The 16,649-nt window shown below is 57.6% G+C and overlaps 1 protein-coding gene across 7 annotated transcripts; it reads right to left on the reverse strand.

Annotated features, from left to right (window-relative positions):
* Nucleotides 1–451: 451 nt before the first annotated feature.
* Nucleotides 452–14,173, reverse strand: YTHDF1 (YTH N6-methyladenosine RNA binding protein F1). 7 transcript variants are annotated; one of them, XR_016387967.1, is made up of 6 exons: nt 13,805–14,173; nt 13,519–13,543; nt 12,392–12,471; nt 3,809–5,329; nt 1,226–1,325; nt 452–714 (listed from the first exon to the last, which is right to left on the reverse strand). XR_016387967.1 is itself a non-coding variant. In XM_022597545.3 (5 exons), exons 1-5 carry the CDS (start codon nt 13,829–13,831, stop codon nt 688–690), a joined length of 1,680 nt encoding a protein of 559 aa, XP_022453253.1. In that variant the 5' UTR covers nt 13,832–14,172; the 3' UTR covers nt 452–687. The 7 variants fall into 7 exon arrangements, 5 of the variants coding, with proteins under 5 accessions (XP_022453253.1, XP_089753305.1, XP_089753306.1 ...); XR_016387966.1 differs by having other exon boundaries at nt 1,051–1,325; XM_022597545.3 differs by lacking the exon at nt 1,226–1,325 and having other exon boundaries at nt 13,805–14,172.
* Between the last annotated feature and the right edge of the window lie 2,476 nt (nt 14,174–16,649).

Genomic DNA, 16,649 nt, shown 5'->3' on the forward strand with positions numbered 1-16,649 from the left:
CTGTGGTCACCGCCTGAGTAGGAGCAGAGCAGCCGCCGGGCGCGCACGGCTGTGCAAGACCCGTGTTCCCAGGAAACAGCAGGTTCACCAAACTGGGGAGACTGGAATTTATCCTTCTGTCCAGTAGAAATCAAACGGGCAGATCAGCATTCAGACGACAGGTAACAGACGAAATGGCAAAGCGGCTGACGAGTTGGTCATCAGCCTGTGACTTCGGCATATCCTGAAGGGAAGCCCTTGAACAGAACACGCTAAATGCCGGACGACGCACGGGTTCTTACGCTCGCTATTAAAGCAAAAGGGATGAGAGACAAGAAGTCTCATGTAAAGATATTAAATGACCGTGAACATAAGAACATAATTTTCACCAATAATAATAATAATAAATCTTTGGGATGGATTAGGTTTTTGTTTTTAAGGATACTTATATTTCACATTAGGTCAGTGTGACTGATAAGCTGACGAAAACATAGTCCTTTATTAGTGAGTTCTACAATACTGTAATACATAGAAAAAATACAAACAAATGCAGATCATCTGGGCAAAAATAAACTACAAAGAACGTAAAGATGCGAGCAGTCGAGCCCTGCACGAGGCCGGCCAGAGCCGACGCCAAGAGACAGCACCGAGCACACACTCTCCAACCGCGCCAGCCCCATGTCTGACGGTACAGAACCTGCTTCGTCCTCACTGCTTGTTTCGATTCTGCCGCTCCTGTAAAAAGAGAAAAGAAGCTTAACACAGTGAGCGAACATGCCGCGCAGACAAATTCCCTCCAGGTCGAGGTGCTGTGGCCAGGTCTGGACCCGGCTCCCTGCAGGGGCCATCGCCCAAGACAGTTCCAAGCTTCGGGGTCCTGGCCACACGGAATGGGCGCCTGATAACCGCCTGACGTGGTGGCCACCTGCGCAGGGAAGACTCCCCTAGCCAGTTTATTTCCTCCCACCAAGAGGACCACCTTTCCCAAAGTGTGTGACAAGCCTGTGACCCGCAGCTCAGTCCCTCCCCACAGCTGCCTGCCTGCCGGAAGCCATCTAGGCCTCTACTTACGATTCAGCTGAGACATGGAACAGTCCCCCTCCTCCTGCCCCCCTCAAGCAGGATGAAGCTGGTAATGGACACTGCTGGAGAGGGGCTGGTCGATGACGCAACGCCCAAACATTCAGGATCACTACACGTGTAATGTACAACACAAGCAAAACCCTCTCTTTTGCTAGAAACGGACCGCGTGTGTCTTCAGGTTCATAAGACGCCGACTCCCCCACATCCTCCGTGCCGTCACCAGGGCAGGGCACCTGCGGTGCTTTTCAAACCGTCTCACCGTCCTGAAAAGCCCCAGAGCATGTGGGTGAGCCGGGTTGGGTGGGTGGATGGCCGCAGCTCCAAGAATTAACACTGCCTCCCCACCCTGAACTCTGAACTGGAAGGATCAGGAGCTCTGTGTTCTGCATCCTCCGAGGAAGACCACAGCTACCGCCCCTCCTGGAGAGCAATGCAAGCCTCTCTTTGGAGTTCAAAGTGGCTGCGGCTGGAGTGGTGCCGACAAGGGTGGGCACCTCCCAAAGCCCCGACTCCCTTCAACCATTACAAGGACCACCATCCCTGAGACTGTGAACAGCCTCTTCTCACAGCAAACCCAACAGAGGAGGCGCACTCCTAACCCTGTCTCTGCCCGGTTTTCCACTGAGTTGCCGTGCCTGTGCAGAGCTGACCCTGGACCGTGGCCAGTCCAGTCATATGAGGGACTCTTCAGCTTGACTCTGTCACTTAAAACCTGCACTATTTAAAGCACCCTAAGGAGTGGCTGTTTCTACATTTAAAACCCAGAGGCTTGCAGGGCTGGGTCTGACCCAGCTGCCACAAGACTTGGTGCTTCCCTAAGGAGCCAGCTGGCTTTCAGATGGACGGCTGAGGTGCAGGACAGCCAGCACTCCTGCAGAAGGGCAAGTACATCTTTCCTTTCAACACAACGTGCTTCTAAGCATCATGATCATTTCAAAGCAATGGAGTCAAACTCCAGCTGATCAACCAAAGGACTTCTTGAGAGTCTCCAGGGCGGCCTTCTTGGTGACGGTGGCCTCGCTAGCAAGCTCAGGGCTTTAAGGGAGCTGCTCCCAACCTCATCTCAGTACCCATCTTTCTTAAGGACACACCCAACTCGTGCATGGAAAGCAGTGCCAGCTGCCGACTCCAGAATGAACCCTGAAGACAAGCGTCCTGGTGGAAGTTTCTGGGGCAAAGTTGAGACCCACCCCCACTCCTCTACAGTCCAGCGAGCTCGAGAGAGGCCACCAGGACAGCAAGAGGTCGGGCTTCCAGAACATGGATTAATGGAACGCTGACCCCTGTGGACCAAGGCTTTCAGCCCAGCTGGCCCGCGCACCTTTCCTCGCAGGCGCTCACCTGCTTCTGGAGCATTCGCTGCCCCAGGGGGAGGGAGGAGCAGCCCGGGGAAGCCTCACAGCGTAGCCCAGAGGCAGAGGACACCGGGCGACAGAGGACACCGGGCCGAGCCCACTGCAGAAACACCTGGAAGCCTCGGGCCCCGAGGGTCTGAGGGAGGGCTGCTCCTTCCTCCGCTCCTCCGCCCGTTCCTGACGTGCCAGCTCCATCACGAGGCAAGTTCTAGGTCACCAGCACCTTCAAACACCCACCAGGGCGGGGCAGAAGTTTACCCCTCAGTTCATCACAACCAGCAAAGCCCAGGGCCACAGCACCTAAGACGCCACACACGCAGAGCCGGCGCCCAGTCACCAGGGACGTCAAGTCTCATGAGCATGATCTCCGTCCTGTCCCTGCAAATCCAGCAATTTGGTGCTTCATTTTATACCCAATTTGGCAGTAACTGGAAATAGGCCCTTCTCCTTTCCGCCCAAGAGTGAGAGTGGGGCCAACCTGCTTTCAAAGTTTTGCAAACTGTGAGCTGTTAGTTTTGTACAACTTTAAAACCGCTACCAGCACTGTGTTCTCTGTACATCCCATTTACAAGCCTTTCTGCCGGAAAACACTCAGGACACTGAACTTCCCAGATGGGTAACGCTTTTTTTTTTTTTTTTGTACTACAGAGGACCAAACAGGGGTTGAAAACCCCCCTATTATCAACTGACATTTCATGAAAGAAAGAACATTTTAACACCAAAAAAGCAGGAAGAATCTCAGGACGAACTCTCTTGAACGAAGTGGCTTTGCCAAGTGTGTCACAATGTCCTTATTTTTCCCATTTCTGGGCCAACTGACAGGCCTCTGAGCCCTGATCTCCTACAGAGCAGACTCATTCCGTGGGCTGTCACAGGAGGTTGGGACCCACTCAGAGACCCACCCAAGGGTTTTCGCTGTGACTCTAGATGCACACATTCCAGTTAGGAACTGCCTGCATTCCAACCTCCCCCTCCCCTGCCCTTCTACTCTCTAGACAAGCAAACTCAGGTTTCCAAAAACTGCAGGATATTGGGTTTTCGAGAGAGAAGCAAGCAGCGACCCCTAGACCAGAGCGTCCCCACTGCTGAGGGCAACGCCCAGCGAGGCCCTCGGTGGGGTATCTGCCCCAGCAGCCCCGCCTGTCCACCCCGGGGCCACAGAACAGTATTTCTAAGTGTTCCTGGCTGGACAGAGACTAGGAAGCACTGTTCTAGAAAACATCATAATTCACAAAGAGAAAAGGAGCAAGTTACCCGCAGGTCCTTTACAAGAGTGTGTGCACCAGTGTTTCTTAACAGCTGGAAAAGGACCCCGGGTTCCCGGGTGGCGACCACTCAGACGTCCCCCGCCCCTGCCAGTGACCCACCACACCCCCGGGACCCAGACTCACCTTGCGCACCACCTCCTCCTCCTCCTGGCGCTTCTCGTAGTGCGAGAAGTCGTCGAAGATGGAGGTGGTGTGCTTGTACGAGGCGATGATCTTCAGCACTTGCTTCGCCTTCTCCAGGGGCACCTCCTGGGTGTCACGGGAGTTGGTGACCGGCTTGTTGTCATTGTTCTCCAGCCGGATGTGCCGGAGCTGGTTGTTGGGCACGTCCTTGACGAAGATCCACTTCACATCGAACTTGCCCTTCCACTTGTCCTGGGACCAGACCCCGGCGCTGGTGCCGTAGTCCACGGGTGACTTCATCTCAGCCACCCCGCAGAAGTGGCCGCTGCCATTGACGCTGAAGAGCAGGTAGACGGGCCCCTTGCTGCCGAGGGCGCGGAAGGCGCTGTCCAGGCGCCGGTTGCCGTGCTCCGTGCTGCACCAGAGGGAGTACTTGATGGAGCGGTGCACGTCATCCTCCGAGTAGCTCTTGATGATGAACACGCGGCCGCTCTTCAGGTTCCAGTCAAACTCCTTGGGGTTGTAGCTGTGGGCGGCTTTCAGTTTTTCTAGGACGGGGTGGGACTCCGGGCTCGGGGTGGCGCTGGGCTGGGCGCCCCCGGGAGAGTTACTGTCGCCGCTGGTCCCCCCGCTCTGCCCGAACGCCGTGCTTCTGTTGCGAGGGGCAACCCAGCGGGTCTGGGGCGGCTGCTGGGGGCCCGGATGCTGTGGTGGGGCCGGAGGGGGAGGCTGGGTGGGAAGGGGCTGCACGGCCGGCTGGGGCTGGGGGGCCGCCTGGGGGGCCGGCTGGGGCTGCGGAGCCGGGGCCTTGGGCACGGGCCCCTTGTTGTCCCAGGTGCCAATGTCCATGTTATGCTTTATGGGCGGAGGGGGCAGCGCGCCCCCGACGGCGGGCCCGCTCTTCGCCTTCATCTTCGGCTGCAGTTTGGCGGGCTTGCTGGCGATGGCCGCCCACGAGGTCGGCTTCGACACCGGCATGGTCACGTTCGTCCCGCCGCTGCCGGAAAGGACGCCCGTCATCGCCACGCTGCTGACGACCGATCCCACCGTCTTGACTGCAGAGGTGGTAACATCCCCAATCTTGAGGCCCACCATGCCCTGCTCCAGGCTATTCATTCCAGGGGCCTTGTTGAGGGTGTCGCTGTGAAAGCCCGTCTGTCCGTCCACGATCGTGCCGCCCAGGGAGCTCGGCGGGTAGGTGTAGCTGTTCCCGTAAGCTGAACTCTGAGCCTGCTGCCCCTGAGACCCACTCGCCCCCCAGGCCGAGAAGGCGGGGTTTTCGGGGAAAAAATTAAACCTGTGCTGATAGATGTTGTTCCCCAGGCCCCCAGGCTGCCCGAAAACAGCATCGTGCATAAAATGATGGTCTCCGTTACTGAGCTGTCCGTAGGTGGTGAGGTATGGGATTGGAGGATCCCCTCCAGTAGACCATGGCGCTTCATTGAGGGAATAGGGAAATCCGATGGATGGTGGGTAATAGCTGGACAGGTAGGGGTCGGCCATGGAGGGGTAACTGTTACTCTGCGGAAACAAGCACGTGATGAGTTAGACGTGTCCCGACATGGAGGAGGCGCTGCCACGTCAAGAGCGCCCACTTCAGCGCAGGCTGGTGGGGAATGGGCCTGTGCAGCACCGGCTCCCCTCCCAGCGGGCCCAGCCAGGACAGAGGCGGCGACGCCCAGACGACCCAGGGGCCACTCCAAACAAAAGGACCACTTGCAACTGATCTGGATTCAAGTTAGGTGACAGCAATCTTCTCAGCAACCCCTCCACTGCACCTTGAAGAGTGGCCCACTTCAAGGCACTCAGCCTGAGGAACAGGTCTCTGTCCCACTGGCAATAATGCTTACACAAGACACTGACAGCACGGACAGCACAGCGCCAAGTGAGCAAGCTTTAAGGGGCAGCAGCCACGAGCTCAGGGCTACAGGCGTGCTGATGACCCACCTGGATGACCCCCAGGACTCCCGCCCCACCCCTACCCCTGAGCCCAAAGGGGTCTGGCCCCCTCAGTCCCCACTGTTTCCTGGGGCTCTCAGAGGGGAGCTGGCTACGGTGGGGAGACCCTTACTGAAAACGTGCCTCCGTGTGATGGCCAGAACCCCTGGGAGGAGTTTAAGTAGCAGCAGGGCCTCCCCTTGGGGGGGGGGCGGGGTTCAGGAAAGCTGCCCAGGGCCAGGTTCAGACCTGGGGTCAGCAGCTCTGGGAAGACGTCTCCTTGCAGAGAGACTCACCCAGGGGTTCTAGTCAGAACTGGGCCCGAGAGCGGAAAGGCTGTGAAGGAAAGCAAGAGCGGGGGCAAACGTGGAGTTCTCTGGTCCGATTTCTGCATAGTTCTCCCAAGTAACCAGAAAGTTCTACAAGCAGAGCGGCGGCTGGAGCCCTCCTCCCCGACCCCGCACCTGTCGTCCAGTCCGAGGACCCGCTGCCCTGGCTGGCAGAGGGTGGCTGGTGTCCCAGGTGACTGGAGGAGGCTCTGCTTCACTGGAATGAGAACAGGGAGTAGCTCTCCGGAGCCCCCAGAAGTCCCGTGGAGGACAGGCCAGCTCCTCGGCACATCCCGGCCCAGCACGGGATGTGCTGACCCAGGCACCCTCCGCCGGTCCCCACTGGCACCTCCTCCCCCCTGCCCCATCCTAGGATTCCTGGGGCTTTGGGAATCACGCCTCCTTCCTGCTGGCTGCTCCACTTGACGGCAGACTATTCCAGAAGCACTTTTAAAATGGAGTAATGACTATTTGCCTGTTAACACGAATCCTTGAGATTCTCAGGGGGTAGAAGAAGCCAGACAAGTGGCCGTCATCAGTGCTCTGAATGCAGGGGAGCCGTATGAGCCACTGCCCTTGAAAGGATCTCAGCGACTCTGGCCCCCGCACTGTGGGCCCCCCAGCCCCGCCTCCCTGCTTGCCTCCACCCACCCTGTGCCCGCAGGAGCGGCTGCTCTGAGGAGAGTCAGTCCCTGGGAGGCCAGGGTGGCGGACTTGCCCTGTGAGGTGGGGCAGCCCCAGGGGTGGAAGCCTCCAGCCTCTGACCTCGGCGCCCACCGGTGTCTCAACAGCACAATGGGGACAAGCCTTCTGAAGGGAGGCCAGCACTCCCCTCCCCCGTCAGCTGGGCACCCACCTCGGCAGTGGCGGGGCCACATCAACGCGTCCTCCCTCGCACACAAGGAATGCACTCGGGAGAAGAGAGGACCCAAGGGCTGCGTGGCATCCAAACCACACAGCCACGCATCCAACCACAGCCACAGGAGCACGGCCACGGAACACTGAGCCCACGGGGCCAGCACCTCCCTTCTGACCCGCGCTTCAGCCTTAAGCACAACAGGACTTCACTTAGAACGTGAGCCCACACGTACTGTGTTAACTAACCATGGCACGTCCCGCAAGTCCACCCCAACCTCACTATTAATGCAGAAGCCCAACACCCTGGTCACACAGACCCCATCGTGCAGATGGGCAGCTCTCAGCCACCTCCAGCCAGGACTGTCCAGGGAAAGAGGAGGTGAGCCAGCCGGCACCCCCGAATCCTTCACCCAGCCACAGGCAGGACCAAGGCGGAGGCAGCCCTGGGAGGACTCCAACCTCTCCTCCCGCAACGTGTCAATGCAGGCAGGTCACTACGAGGAGAGCACCAGTGAGGCTGCAGCTCTTTACTGGAAAATCGTGAAATAACCTGGACTGCAGCTCTCCCTTGAACACTTAAATTCATACAACAAAAGGAACGAAGACGCCTCACTTCAAGTTCACAGGGTAAGCAGCTGTGGTTTACTAAGAAGATGCCACGTGCCACCCGCACCGCCATCCCCAGGGCTCCGAGCTGGCCCTGGCCGAGCCCTCCCGACATCGTCTGTCCCCACCAGGCCGCGTGCAGTGACCTCCAGTGCTGGGAACTGAATCCATTTTCATCCGCTTACTGGCAGCCCATCTTCTACCGTATCTGCTGGGTCTCCTTCCAAACTCCAAGAGTGAAGCAGCGGAGTAACAGGCAAAGCTGCCAGGAACAGCAGGAGAACCCGGGGGGCCTTCCCTGCTGCGGTCCGCATCCCCCCGCCCCGCCCCCCGCCACCAGGGCTCGGGGCCACTGTCCGCAGTGCTCGGGCTGACTGTCCCAGCCCCGAGTCACAGCGAAACTGAGCCGTGCCACTCAGAGAGCTGCGACACAAGGCCGCCAGGGGCACCGCAGGGTTCGGGCACTGCTCCAGCTCACACCCAGCCCCTCAGAAGCCCGCCCAGCCGCGGCCTCAGGCTCTTCAGAGCCACGCTCCCGAGCTGGGCTCCTGTGACAGCAAACACGCCATCTACTTAGTTAGCTGTGCAGCCCAGGTAAAGAGGCCCAAGTTCACCTGCCAGGGACGTGGGTGCAGAAACCAAAGGGATGACGACAAATCGCGCCCTTTCTCTTAGTGCATTAATACTTCTGTGCAGAGGTATCGTGGGGCTACTCAAAGGAGCAGCATGGAACAAACTCTTTTAAGGACGACGCAGGTAAAACCGCGCCCCCCCGAAGACCACTTTCACGTGTGACACGTCTAACTGTAGCCTCTGTATAACTTAGGGACTCAAGAAAGGGAGGCTGACAGGTCTCCAAGGCAGAATTAGTCTAGTGACAGTAGAAAAGACACCCCCAAGCGTTGGACTTTCAGGGTGCCTCCTTGTGACCGAGTCAAAAGCGATAAACAAAATGGGCACTCCAAACAAAATAAACTCCAATAGTCGTGACAGTTACCCCTAGATGACTTTCTTTGAAAAACCAAACAGTAAAACACGATAAACCCATAAACCTATTCTATAATTTTTTTATACTTAAAACAAAACTTAACCAGTTTTATAAAAAACCCTCATGCTCAATGACCAAAACCACCTGCCTGAAAGTTGGAATGTTTGATTTCTAGATCCATTTTTCTGAGAAGTTCTGAAATTACTCAAATGCTTTACGGTTCACAAACAATAAAGTGACTCAGCCATTACAGTGACCAAGAAGAGGGATTGGAGGGAGAAACAGAAAGCCCAAGGCTTCAGAGGCCCAAGGCACATGGAACACCCCGTACGCTGAGAAGCATTTACGTGGGGGATGCAGGGGGCTGGAATAAACTATGCAAGAGGGGAGGTACCAAGGGCAATTGTGAAAGCTGTGACAAAGTGACCCAGGGCTGAGAGCAGGCCCCCCACACCCACAGCTCCTGGGGAAAATCCTGGGGTGCGGCTGGCCGCTCGCTTTTCCTGGGCTTCAGGTTGCAGGTCAGGTCAGAGGAGACCATGGCTTCCGACACCCACACATCTCTGCGCTTGTCTCCCGCCTTGAGGTGCGCGGCTCTGAGCAGCTTCATAGCGGTGAGTAGTATGTCCTGATGCCACTCGGCGGTACCATCGCCGCGTCTGAAGGATGCCCCCGGCTCCCAGACGCAGCCACAGGCAACCAGTGCCCATGAGCAAGTGCTCCCCCTGACCCCCGCCCAGGCCCCCGGAGCCACTGTGGAGCAGCAGGAAGGCGCGGGCTGAGCTCCTCCAGGCTCTCTGCACGGGGCAGCGCTGCGAGAAGGCATCGGTGCGTCCAGCTTTGTGCCGCTGGGGGAAACGCCCCCAAACCTGACAGAAACACTGGGTGACAGCTGAGCACCATTTCCAAGGAAGGAGCCTTCAGGGTGGCCAGACAGGAGCTTCTTGCCAAGAGAGCAGAGAGGCGTAAGTGTCAGCTCGACCACGGAGGACGGACGGCACGTGAGAGACGGTGGACACGAGGTCTCGAAGAGATGCCACACTGACCCTCAAGTGGCGGACACCCCACAGCACTCCGGGCAGCTCCACCCACATCTCATCAGAGGACTCAATCAACAGCACGGCTTAAACCAACTACAAATGATCAGCCCTAGAACCTGAAACGAGTCAATTTACACAACATCCCTACAGGGTGAGCGCTGCTCATTACACTGAGGACACAGCTGAACTATTAAAGAGGAAGAACGAAAAAGCTGACTTTTCTCCTTTCTGTCTACGTCAGACGTGACCGGGCACGCTGACAAGGCTGCCGACAACTGAGTGCTTGAGTGTAGACGCAGAATCCCTGGTAACCCCTCCGTCCGCACGCTCGGCCTGGCATTTGGCCAGCAGCACCTACCCCAAACTCAGAGGCACTGTCTCCAAAACTCTGAGCAGGCACTTTCTGGGTCCTTGCAGTCTTTCCTTACCTTTCAGAGAAAAAAACAGAGAACGAGAAAGCAGGCCGGCCCTTAGGAGGGCGAGGTCAGGACAAGCCAGCAGCGTCAGAGCCCCACCCAGAGCCCCACACCCTCGCCCCTGGGCCCGCCCCGTGCTTCCTCTCCCCGCAACGTGTCCAAACAGCTGACTGAAGTGTAGTTCAAGTCTGCTACGTAAGGATGCTCCGGGGTGCCACTAGGAAGGAAAACACACACCGAGGGCAGGGTCCCCAGGCCTTTCTGAGGGAAGCGCACCCACCCCGAGTGTGGTACAAGTCAGCTAACGGAAAGGCACGCTTTTAAATGCTTTCCAAGTCTTCCGAAGCACTAAGGCGTCACAAATCAGAACACCAGAGTGTCTCCAACCGGCTACTACAAACCACAGCTGGGTTAAGAAAAGGTAAGAAAGCAGCCCAGGGCTGACGGATACGCCCACGACCTCCACCGCGGTGACGGCTCCACAGGTGCGCATGCGTACCAGGGAAAGGCCACATATAAAACCGTCCTCTTTAAACACGGGCAGTTCATCTCACGTCAACACCACCTCAGTAAAGGCTAAGTGGACAGACAGGAAGTGTGCGCTCACTGCTTCCTGCCACACCAATCTCCGCTCCGGCTTCCTCACTAGCAGTCTGGGCTGGACGTCACGGCAGAGGCCACATCTAGAGGCAGTGACAATCCCAAGGGACCCTTGACTGCATCACAGCCCACGTGAAGAAATGAGTGGCGAACACAGGACCGAAGGACCCCGCTGCACACTTGGGTGAGAGGTACCGACCCTCAGGCCACAGCCTGGCTCTGCTGCCAGGCACAGCAGAGCCTCTCTGGCCTTCAGGTTCCTCATCCGCCCGACGAAAAGGCCGGGAAAGCTAGGATCTAAGAGCCCTCCCGTGTTGCACGCTTCCTACACTCTGCAACAACTGGGCATTTCTGGAAGGTCTGCTCTCAGTTAAGAGTTTTCTCAATAAATTCTCTCCTAAGTGACGTGCGGATTAATCGTCTTGCTGACAAGTACACATTTTAACACACGAGATGAAGAGGATGTTCGAAGGCTGTCCACTGATAGCACCAACCCACCACGGTCCTTCCACGCAGCTTCTCCAGCGTGAGCCAGCTGGGACTACTCCCCTGACATCAGAAAGTCATCTACTCCACTCCTACCTTATAAAAAAAGATTCCAAGTGAAGCAACCCCCTCCCTTGAATTTTTGGTTAAAATCAACACACAACACTGCTAGAACAAATCATGTAAGAGAAATAAATAAGTCCACTTAACTTCCTGCCATCACCTCTGGCTGAAAGCCCGTCACTGAGCAGCCCCTTGTCCTGCCCAGAGGAGGGGTGGGCCCTCAGGGGGCCCCCTGAACAGGGTCTCTCAGGCTCCTCAGCTGCTGACTTGCCAAGTGCAGCAGGAGGAGAAGAATGGAGAAAAGTTCTAAGACGTTCTACAGAAGGGCAGACTAGCTTCATTCCACGGGGAAGAGGCAGAGCCTGACTTTGCTCTAAAGCAAACATACACTGTGCATTTTAAAAGCAGCAGATCTTTTGCTTAAACCTCAACTCCAACTAGCCCAGTGGTTTTAACCAGGACAGTTTAGCCCCCCAGCAGATGTTTGCTGAGGCGGTTTTGGTTGTTATGCGGAGGGTGGTACGCAAATACTAATGACATCTCACGGATGAAGGCCAGGGAGGCTGCTAAACATCCTACAATGCCCCCCAAACAGCGAGTGTTTCTGTCCACAACCCCCTTAGTGCCAAGGCTGAGAAAGCCTGCAACACCTGAGAGAACAGGTGGCTACATCTCTCTCAGGTGCCGCCTTGAGCTCTCTGGGCACCATCTAGTCTCACCTTCCCCACAACTCTTATCAGGAGCCACCTCTTCCAACTGTCCTAAGAAAAGGAAGCAAGCACAGAGGAGGCAAGCCATCGAAGAAGCGTCACAGTCAGCAGTGGTGTGAAGAACCCAAGGCTGGAGTCTCACTCCAGAGTCCTGCTCTAGCTGCTCCGAGACCAAACGTCCAATCATCCAGAGCTAAAAACAGTCACCAGAAAACTTCAGAGAACCACGCACACCCCCGCTCTGTCTAACGCAGTGCATCACTCACCCACCAGTGCTGAGGCCCACGAGAATCCCGCGTGCCTGCCAGGCGCGTGGGACGTCATTTCCTCCAGAGAGAAAACCAGCTTCCCCGCACTCATGCCCCACCTTCAACGTGAAGCTGCTCTTCAATATAAGCCTTTGTCAGCCTCTTCCTTTATTTCTAGTACTTTATAGTCTGCTTCTCTGTTGTTTAGGATGATAAAATCAGAAATACGCTAATAAAGGTTTATTACAAACCTCAGTCAAAATAAATGTAAAAATGTTAAAAAATAAAAAAACAAACTCACCTGGTTTGACTGTCCAGAAAGGTAGGGCTCAAAGTCATTGTCATGAACTGTATCCTTCTGATGCAAAGAACCATTTTGTACTAGAATGAGAAGTTGCAAAATATTACCTTTGAATTTTTTTAAGGTTACTTTTAATCACAGAAATTAAAGATAGTCAAGGTTATACCCATCAACTTCTACTATAAATCACTTTTACTTAAAAATGAGCACAGACATTACAGAACTGATACACAACTAATCAGAAAGCTGACACAAAACTTTCAATCACTTAGCTTACGTTTCTGATAAAAATTAATCGTACTTTGGTAGATGTTGACAAAATAGAGGTGCAGACAAAATACTGCAAGGAACTCGTAACCAGGTTTTGGTAAAGATGATGTGGGCTGAGATCTATGTCTGCCAGACAGAAAACGGTGCTTCCTAAAGCCTGGCTATGTGGGCAGCAAAGCTGGGAAGCTGCAACTGAGCGACGCTTCTTAACTGTTATCTGGCTGTGCTCTTATTTTCCACTGTCACCACGCTCAGCCAGGAAAAGAAGGGAAAGGTAAATAAGTGCTGGGCCTTCTCCAATCTCAAAACATGATAACCGTATTTGGTTACACCCGAGTAACACACACACTGGTTCAAAACAGTGTTTGGAGTAAACATGAAGCGTCACCAGTTCTCTCAAGACGGAGTTTTGGGGGTGGACCCCAAGCCAGAGTATCCCAAGAGGCTCAAAAGACAGGGGCTTTACGACTGGGGTAAGGCGCCAGCGTACAGGGCCAAAGGCCAGCAGCCGCCCCAGGGCCAGCCCCACACCTGGAGCCGCAGACAGGCAGGTCGCTCGGCCCCCGGCCTCCTTCCCTTCCCCCACCCCAATCAACCAGCCTGCCGTGGGAGGGAGAGATGGAGTTACTCTCACCACCGATTTGCTTGCTTCTCCTTGAAAACTCCCTATTTCGAACCTGTTACGTCTCCCCCAGTATCACAGCCTAAGGTTTCGTCTCCCCGAAGAAGAGGGAGAAACACTCCGCGGTTCTGGCTGCCGCTTCCAAGACCTCTCCTCCCCCAACACGCGCGCCGAGCTCTAGGCGAGCGCCGCCCCCTCCGCTCCCGGCCCGCACCGCCATCCGGACTCCGCTCACCTTTATTATCTTGCCCTTTTGTTCTCTGCTTCGCCGCAGGCCCAGACGCGCGAGCGGACAGCACCAGGGGAGAGGGGAACACAAAATTACCCAGGAGAACCCCTCCCGGCGGGCGGCGCGCTCCGGCCCCAACGGGCCCGCGGTCCCGGGCGACGTCGGCCCAGCCCCGCGACGCCGACCCCGCGACCCCGACCCGGGCCCCGCGACCCCGGCCCCCATGTTCCCGCTCCGCGAGCGGACCCCGCGACCCCGGCGCCCGGCCCCGCGACCCCGGCCCCACCGCTACCTGGGGGTCCACGCTGGTGGCCGACATGCTTCATGAACAGCCGGCGCGGTGCGGGGCCGGGGCGCCCGCCGGCTCGGGCCTCCCCGCGAGGCCGGGCCTGTCACCCGCGCTCTCGCGGCCCCGGGCCCGCCGCCTCCTCCCCGGGCGCCGTCCGGGCGGCGGCGGCGGTGGCTGGGCGCGCGGGCCGCTCGCGGGCGAGCGCGGGACGAGACGCACTGACGAGGCGCAGACTTCAATGGCGGCGGCGGCAGCGGCAGCTACAGCGGCGGCGACAGCAGCGGCGACTACGGTGGCGGCGGCGGCAGCGAGGACGAGGCTGCGCGACGTCAGCGAACGCGGGGCAGGCCGGGAGGTCGACGAGCCGCCACGCGCCGCGCCTGCGCGTCGCCGCCCGGCGGGATGGATCTCACACCCGGGTCCCAGTCTCGCGCGGCAGGGCGGGGCGAGCCTGGGCAGTCACATGGGCGTGTCCAGTGGCGCCGCGGGGACCGCCCAGCAGGTGTGCATCTGTCGGACCTCTCGGCCGCAGCCGCAGCGGGGGCGATGATGCTGCTGCCGCGTGGCGCGTGCAGGCGCAGACTGGTGCAGGTTGTGAGCCTGGTGGCACCACCGCGCTGGTTCTTCAGATGTGAAGAAACTCGAGCCAGCGAGTGCGGCCACCCACCGAAAGCCACTTACAGCCAGGCTGCAGTCCACTCTACCCCACAGCTCTCCCCCAAACACCCCTCCAAAAACCCCTGGAGGGGCGTCCAGGCTCTGAGCTTTGCGGTCCTCGGGGCAGCTCCTCCTGGGCTTCTGCAGCCTCTGTCCCCGCGGAGCCTTCGACTCGAGGTTCCCCGAGGGTGCTGCTGTGTGAGCGCTCTCTTGGGTCTCCAAGGGGCTCCCCAGTTTATAATCATAGTTGCATGTTAGATTCTTGACCACAGGGAGGAAAAGAGTTCATCCCTGCACTTTGCCCCAGTCCAGGACCTGCTAGGGGCCTTTTGGTCTCTCCTCAGAGATGGACAGCCCCTTCCTGGCTCCGCCTTCCTGCAGGGAGCCCACTTCTCTCTCCCCACTCACTCCCAGCCCACCCCACACCAGGCCCCCGGCCTGGCTGCTCCTCGGGGCTCCCGCGCCCCTTCGGCCACTCCCCAACATGGCTTCCAGGTGGGTCTCTTTTCTTCTTTTCTGGCTCTGGCAGGTGTAACATCTTCACAAGGCCCAGACCTGCTGAAGGTTGAAGGCCTGGAATGCCAGCTCTCTGCCTCTGTCAACACATGGCCTTCTCCCTGTGTTCTGCCTCTGAGTCTTCCTCCGCTTGTAAGGACACCATCATCGGATTTAGGGCCGCCCTAGTCAAGTATGACCTCATCTTAACTTCATTCTATCTACAGAGACCCTATTTTCAAATAAGGTCACATTCACAGGTATCCTTTGGACAGGAATCTGGTGGGACACTATTCAACCAGTACAGGGATCACAAATAATGTCAACTGAAAAATTTGGAGGCGAGTTACAGGGGCTGAGCGGTGGAAGGAGTAGCCCCGGAAACCAGAGGCCTGCAGAGGTATGGCCACACAGGCCTGCTGGCCAGGGAAGGGGCAGGCAGGATCTGATAGCCACCACCTGGGCCCACCCCGGGCTGCCACCCTGCCACCTGGGAAATCTGGCAGTGGTCCTCACTGATATCAGGGAGAGGGGGGTGTGAGGGCCACTCAGAGCAGGGAGCATAGGCCCCCAGAGGCCCAAGGTGGGGACTCTGTGGGCCCAGCACAAGGGGCTGAGGCTCCCAGACCAGCCCCGGGGAAGCCTTTCCTCTGCCAGGCCTGAGGACACAGGAAGGGTGGAGTCACAGAGTGTGGAGCTGAGCTTCCTTTTACTGCAGAGGGTCACTATGGTCTGCCCCGGCTCCTGGCACAGGGAGGGGGTGTGGGGGACTCATGTGACACTGATCAGCTCAGGCTTTGGAGCAGCACGGGGACCTCTGAGGCAAGGGTTGCCCGGCCCCGGGTCTGTGCTGGGACCAACGGGCTCTCCCCACTGCCCAGAACACTCTGCTCCTGCCCTCCCCCACCTGACCCCTGGTCACCCTTCAGCTTTGGGGAGGAGCCGAGTCCATGCAGGCACGTAGCTCAGGGATCTCCTGCCAGGTGTGTCCAGTGACAGAGGGAGCCCACCCCATCCGGGGCCTTCCACCCTCAGGCACCCCCTCCCTGCTGTACGCAGCTGGGGTGGGATTGTCTAAACATTTCCAACATTGATTTAAAGAGGTTTGATTTTCTATTTGTTTCACAGGCACATAAGCACGTGGTGAAAAACCTCATCTAGGACTTCCCCAGTAGTCCAGTGGTTGGGACTCAGCACTTTCACTGCCATGGCCCCGGGTTCTATCCCTGGTCGGGGAACTAAGATCCCAGGAGCCACGTGGCACGGCCAAAAGACAAACAAACAAACCAAGAACACCTCATCTATGTACTGAAAGGTACAAGGTGGGAGGCAGAAGGTCCTTCCCAGGCTGTTCCAGCCTCGCTGCCCCTGATGCACGTGCACACCTGTGCAGGGACACCTAGAGGGAGGTTCCTGCAGGCAGATCACTGGGTCAGAGAGCACACACATTGGCCACCTGCGTGATGTTAGATCTGGCAGGTGACCCCCAAGAGAGGCCTCTGGATTCACCGGCAGGGAGACCTTCTGCCGAGCTGGGAGTGGGGCCTAAAGTGTGCTGGCCCTGAGTTCAGGTGACCACCTGGCTGGAGCAAACTGCCCCCTGGGGGTTGGACAGGGCTCACCCAACAGCTGGCCTCCGAGGGCCTGCAAACAAAGACACCTGGCCACCCGAGGGGTGATAGAGGTGCTCGTGCTG

Source organism: Delphinapterus leucas, chromosome 15 (assembly GCF_059928025.1).
Source record: "Delphinapterus leucas isolate spDelLeu-1000000601 "Yukka" chromosome 15, BTC_Dleu_Yukka2, whole genome shotgun sequence".
In the NCBI taxonomy this organism is placed as follows: Eukaryota; Metazoa; Chordata; class Mammalia; order Artiodactyla; family Monodontidae; genus Delphinapterus; species Delphinapterus leucas.

Coding starts and splice junctions, on each gene's coding strand:
- YTHDF1 (XM_022597545.3), bottom strand. CDS start 13,831: ATGTCGGCCACCAGCGTGGACCCCCAG. Junction 12,472..13,518: donor AAAAGGGCAAGATAATAAAG/GTGAGCGGAGTC, acceptor TTCTCATTCTAG/TACAAAATGGTTCTTTGCAT. Junction 5,330..12,391: donor TTTCTGGACAGTCAAACCAG/GTGAGTTTGTTT, acceptor TTGTTTCCGCAG/AGTAACAGTTACCCCTCCAT.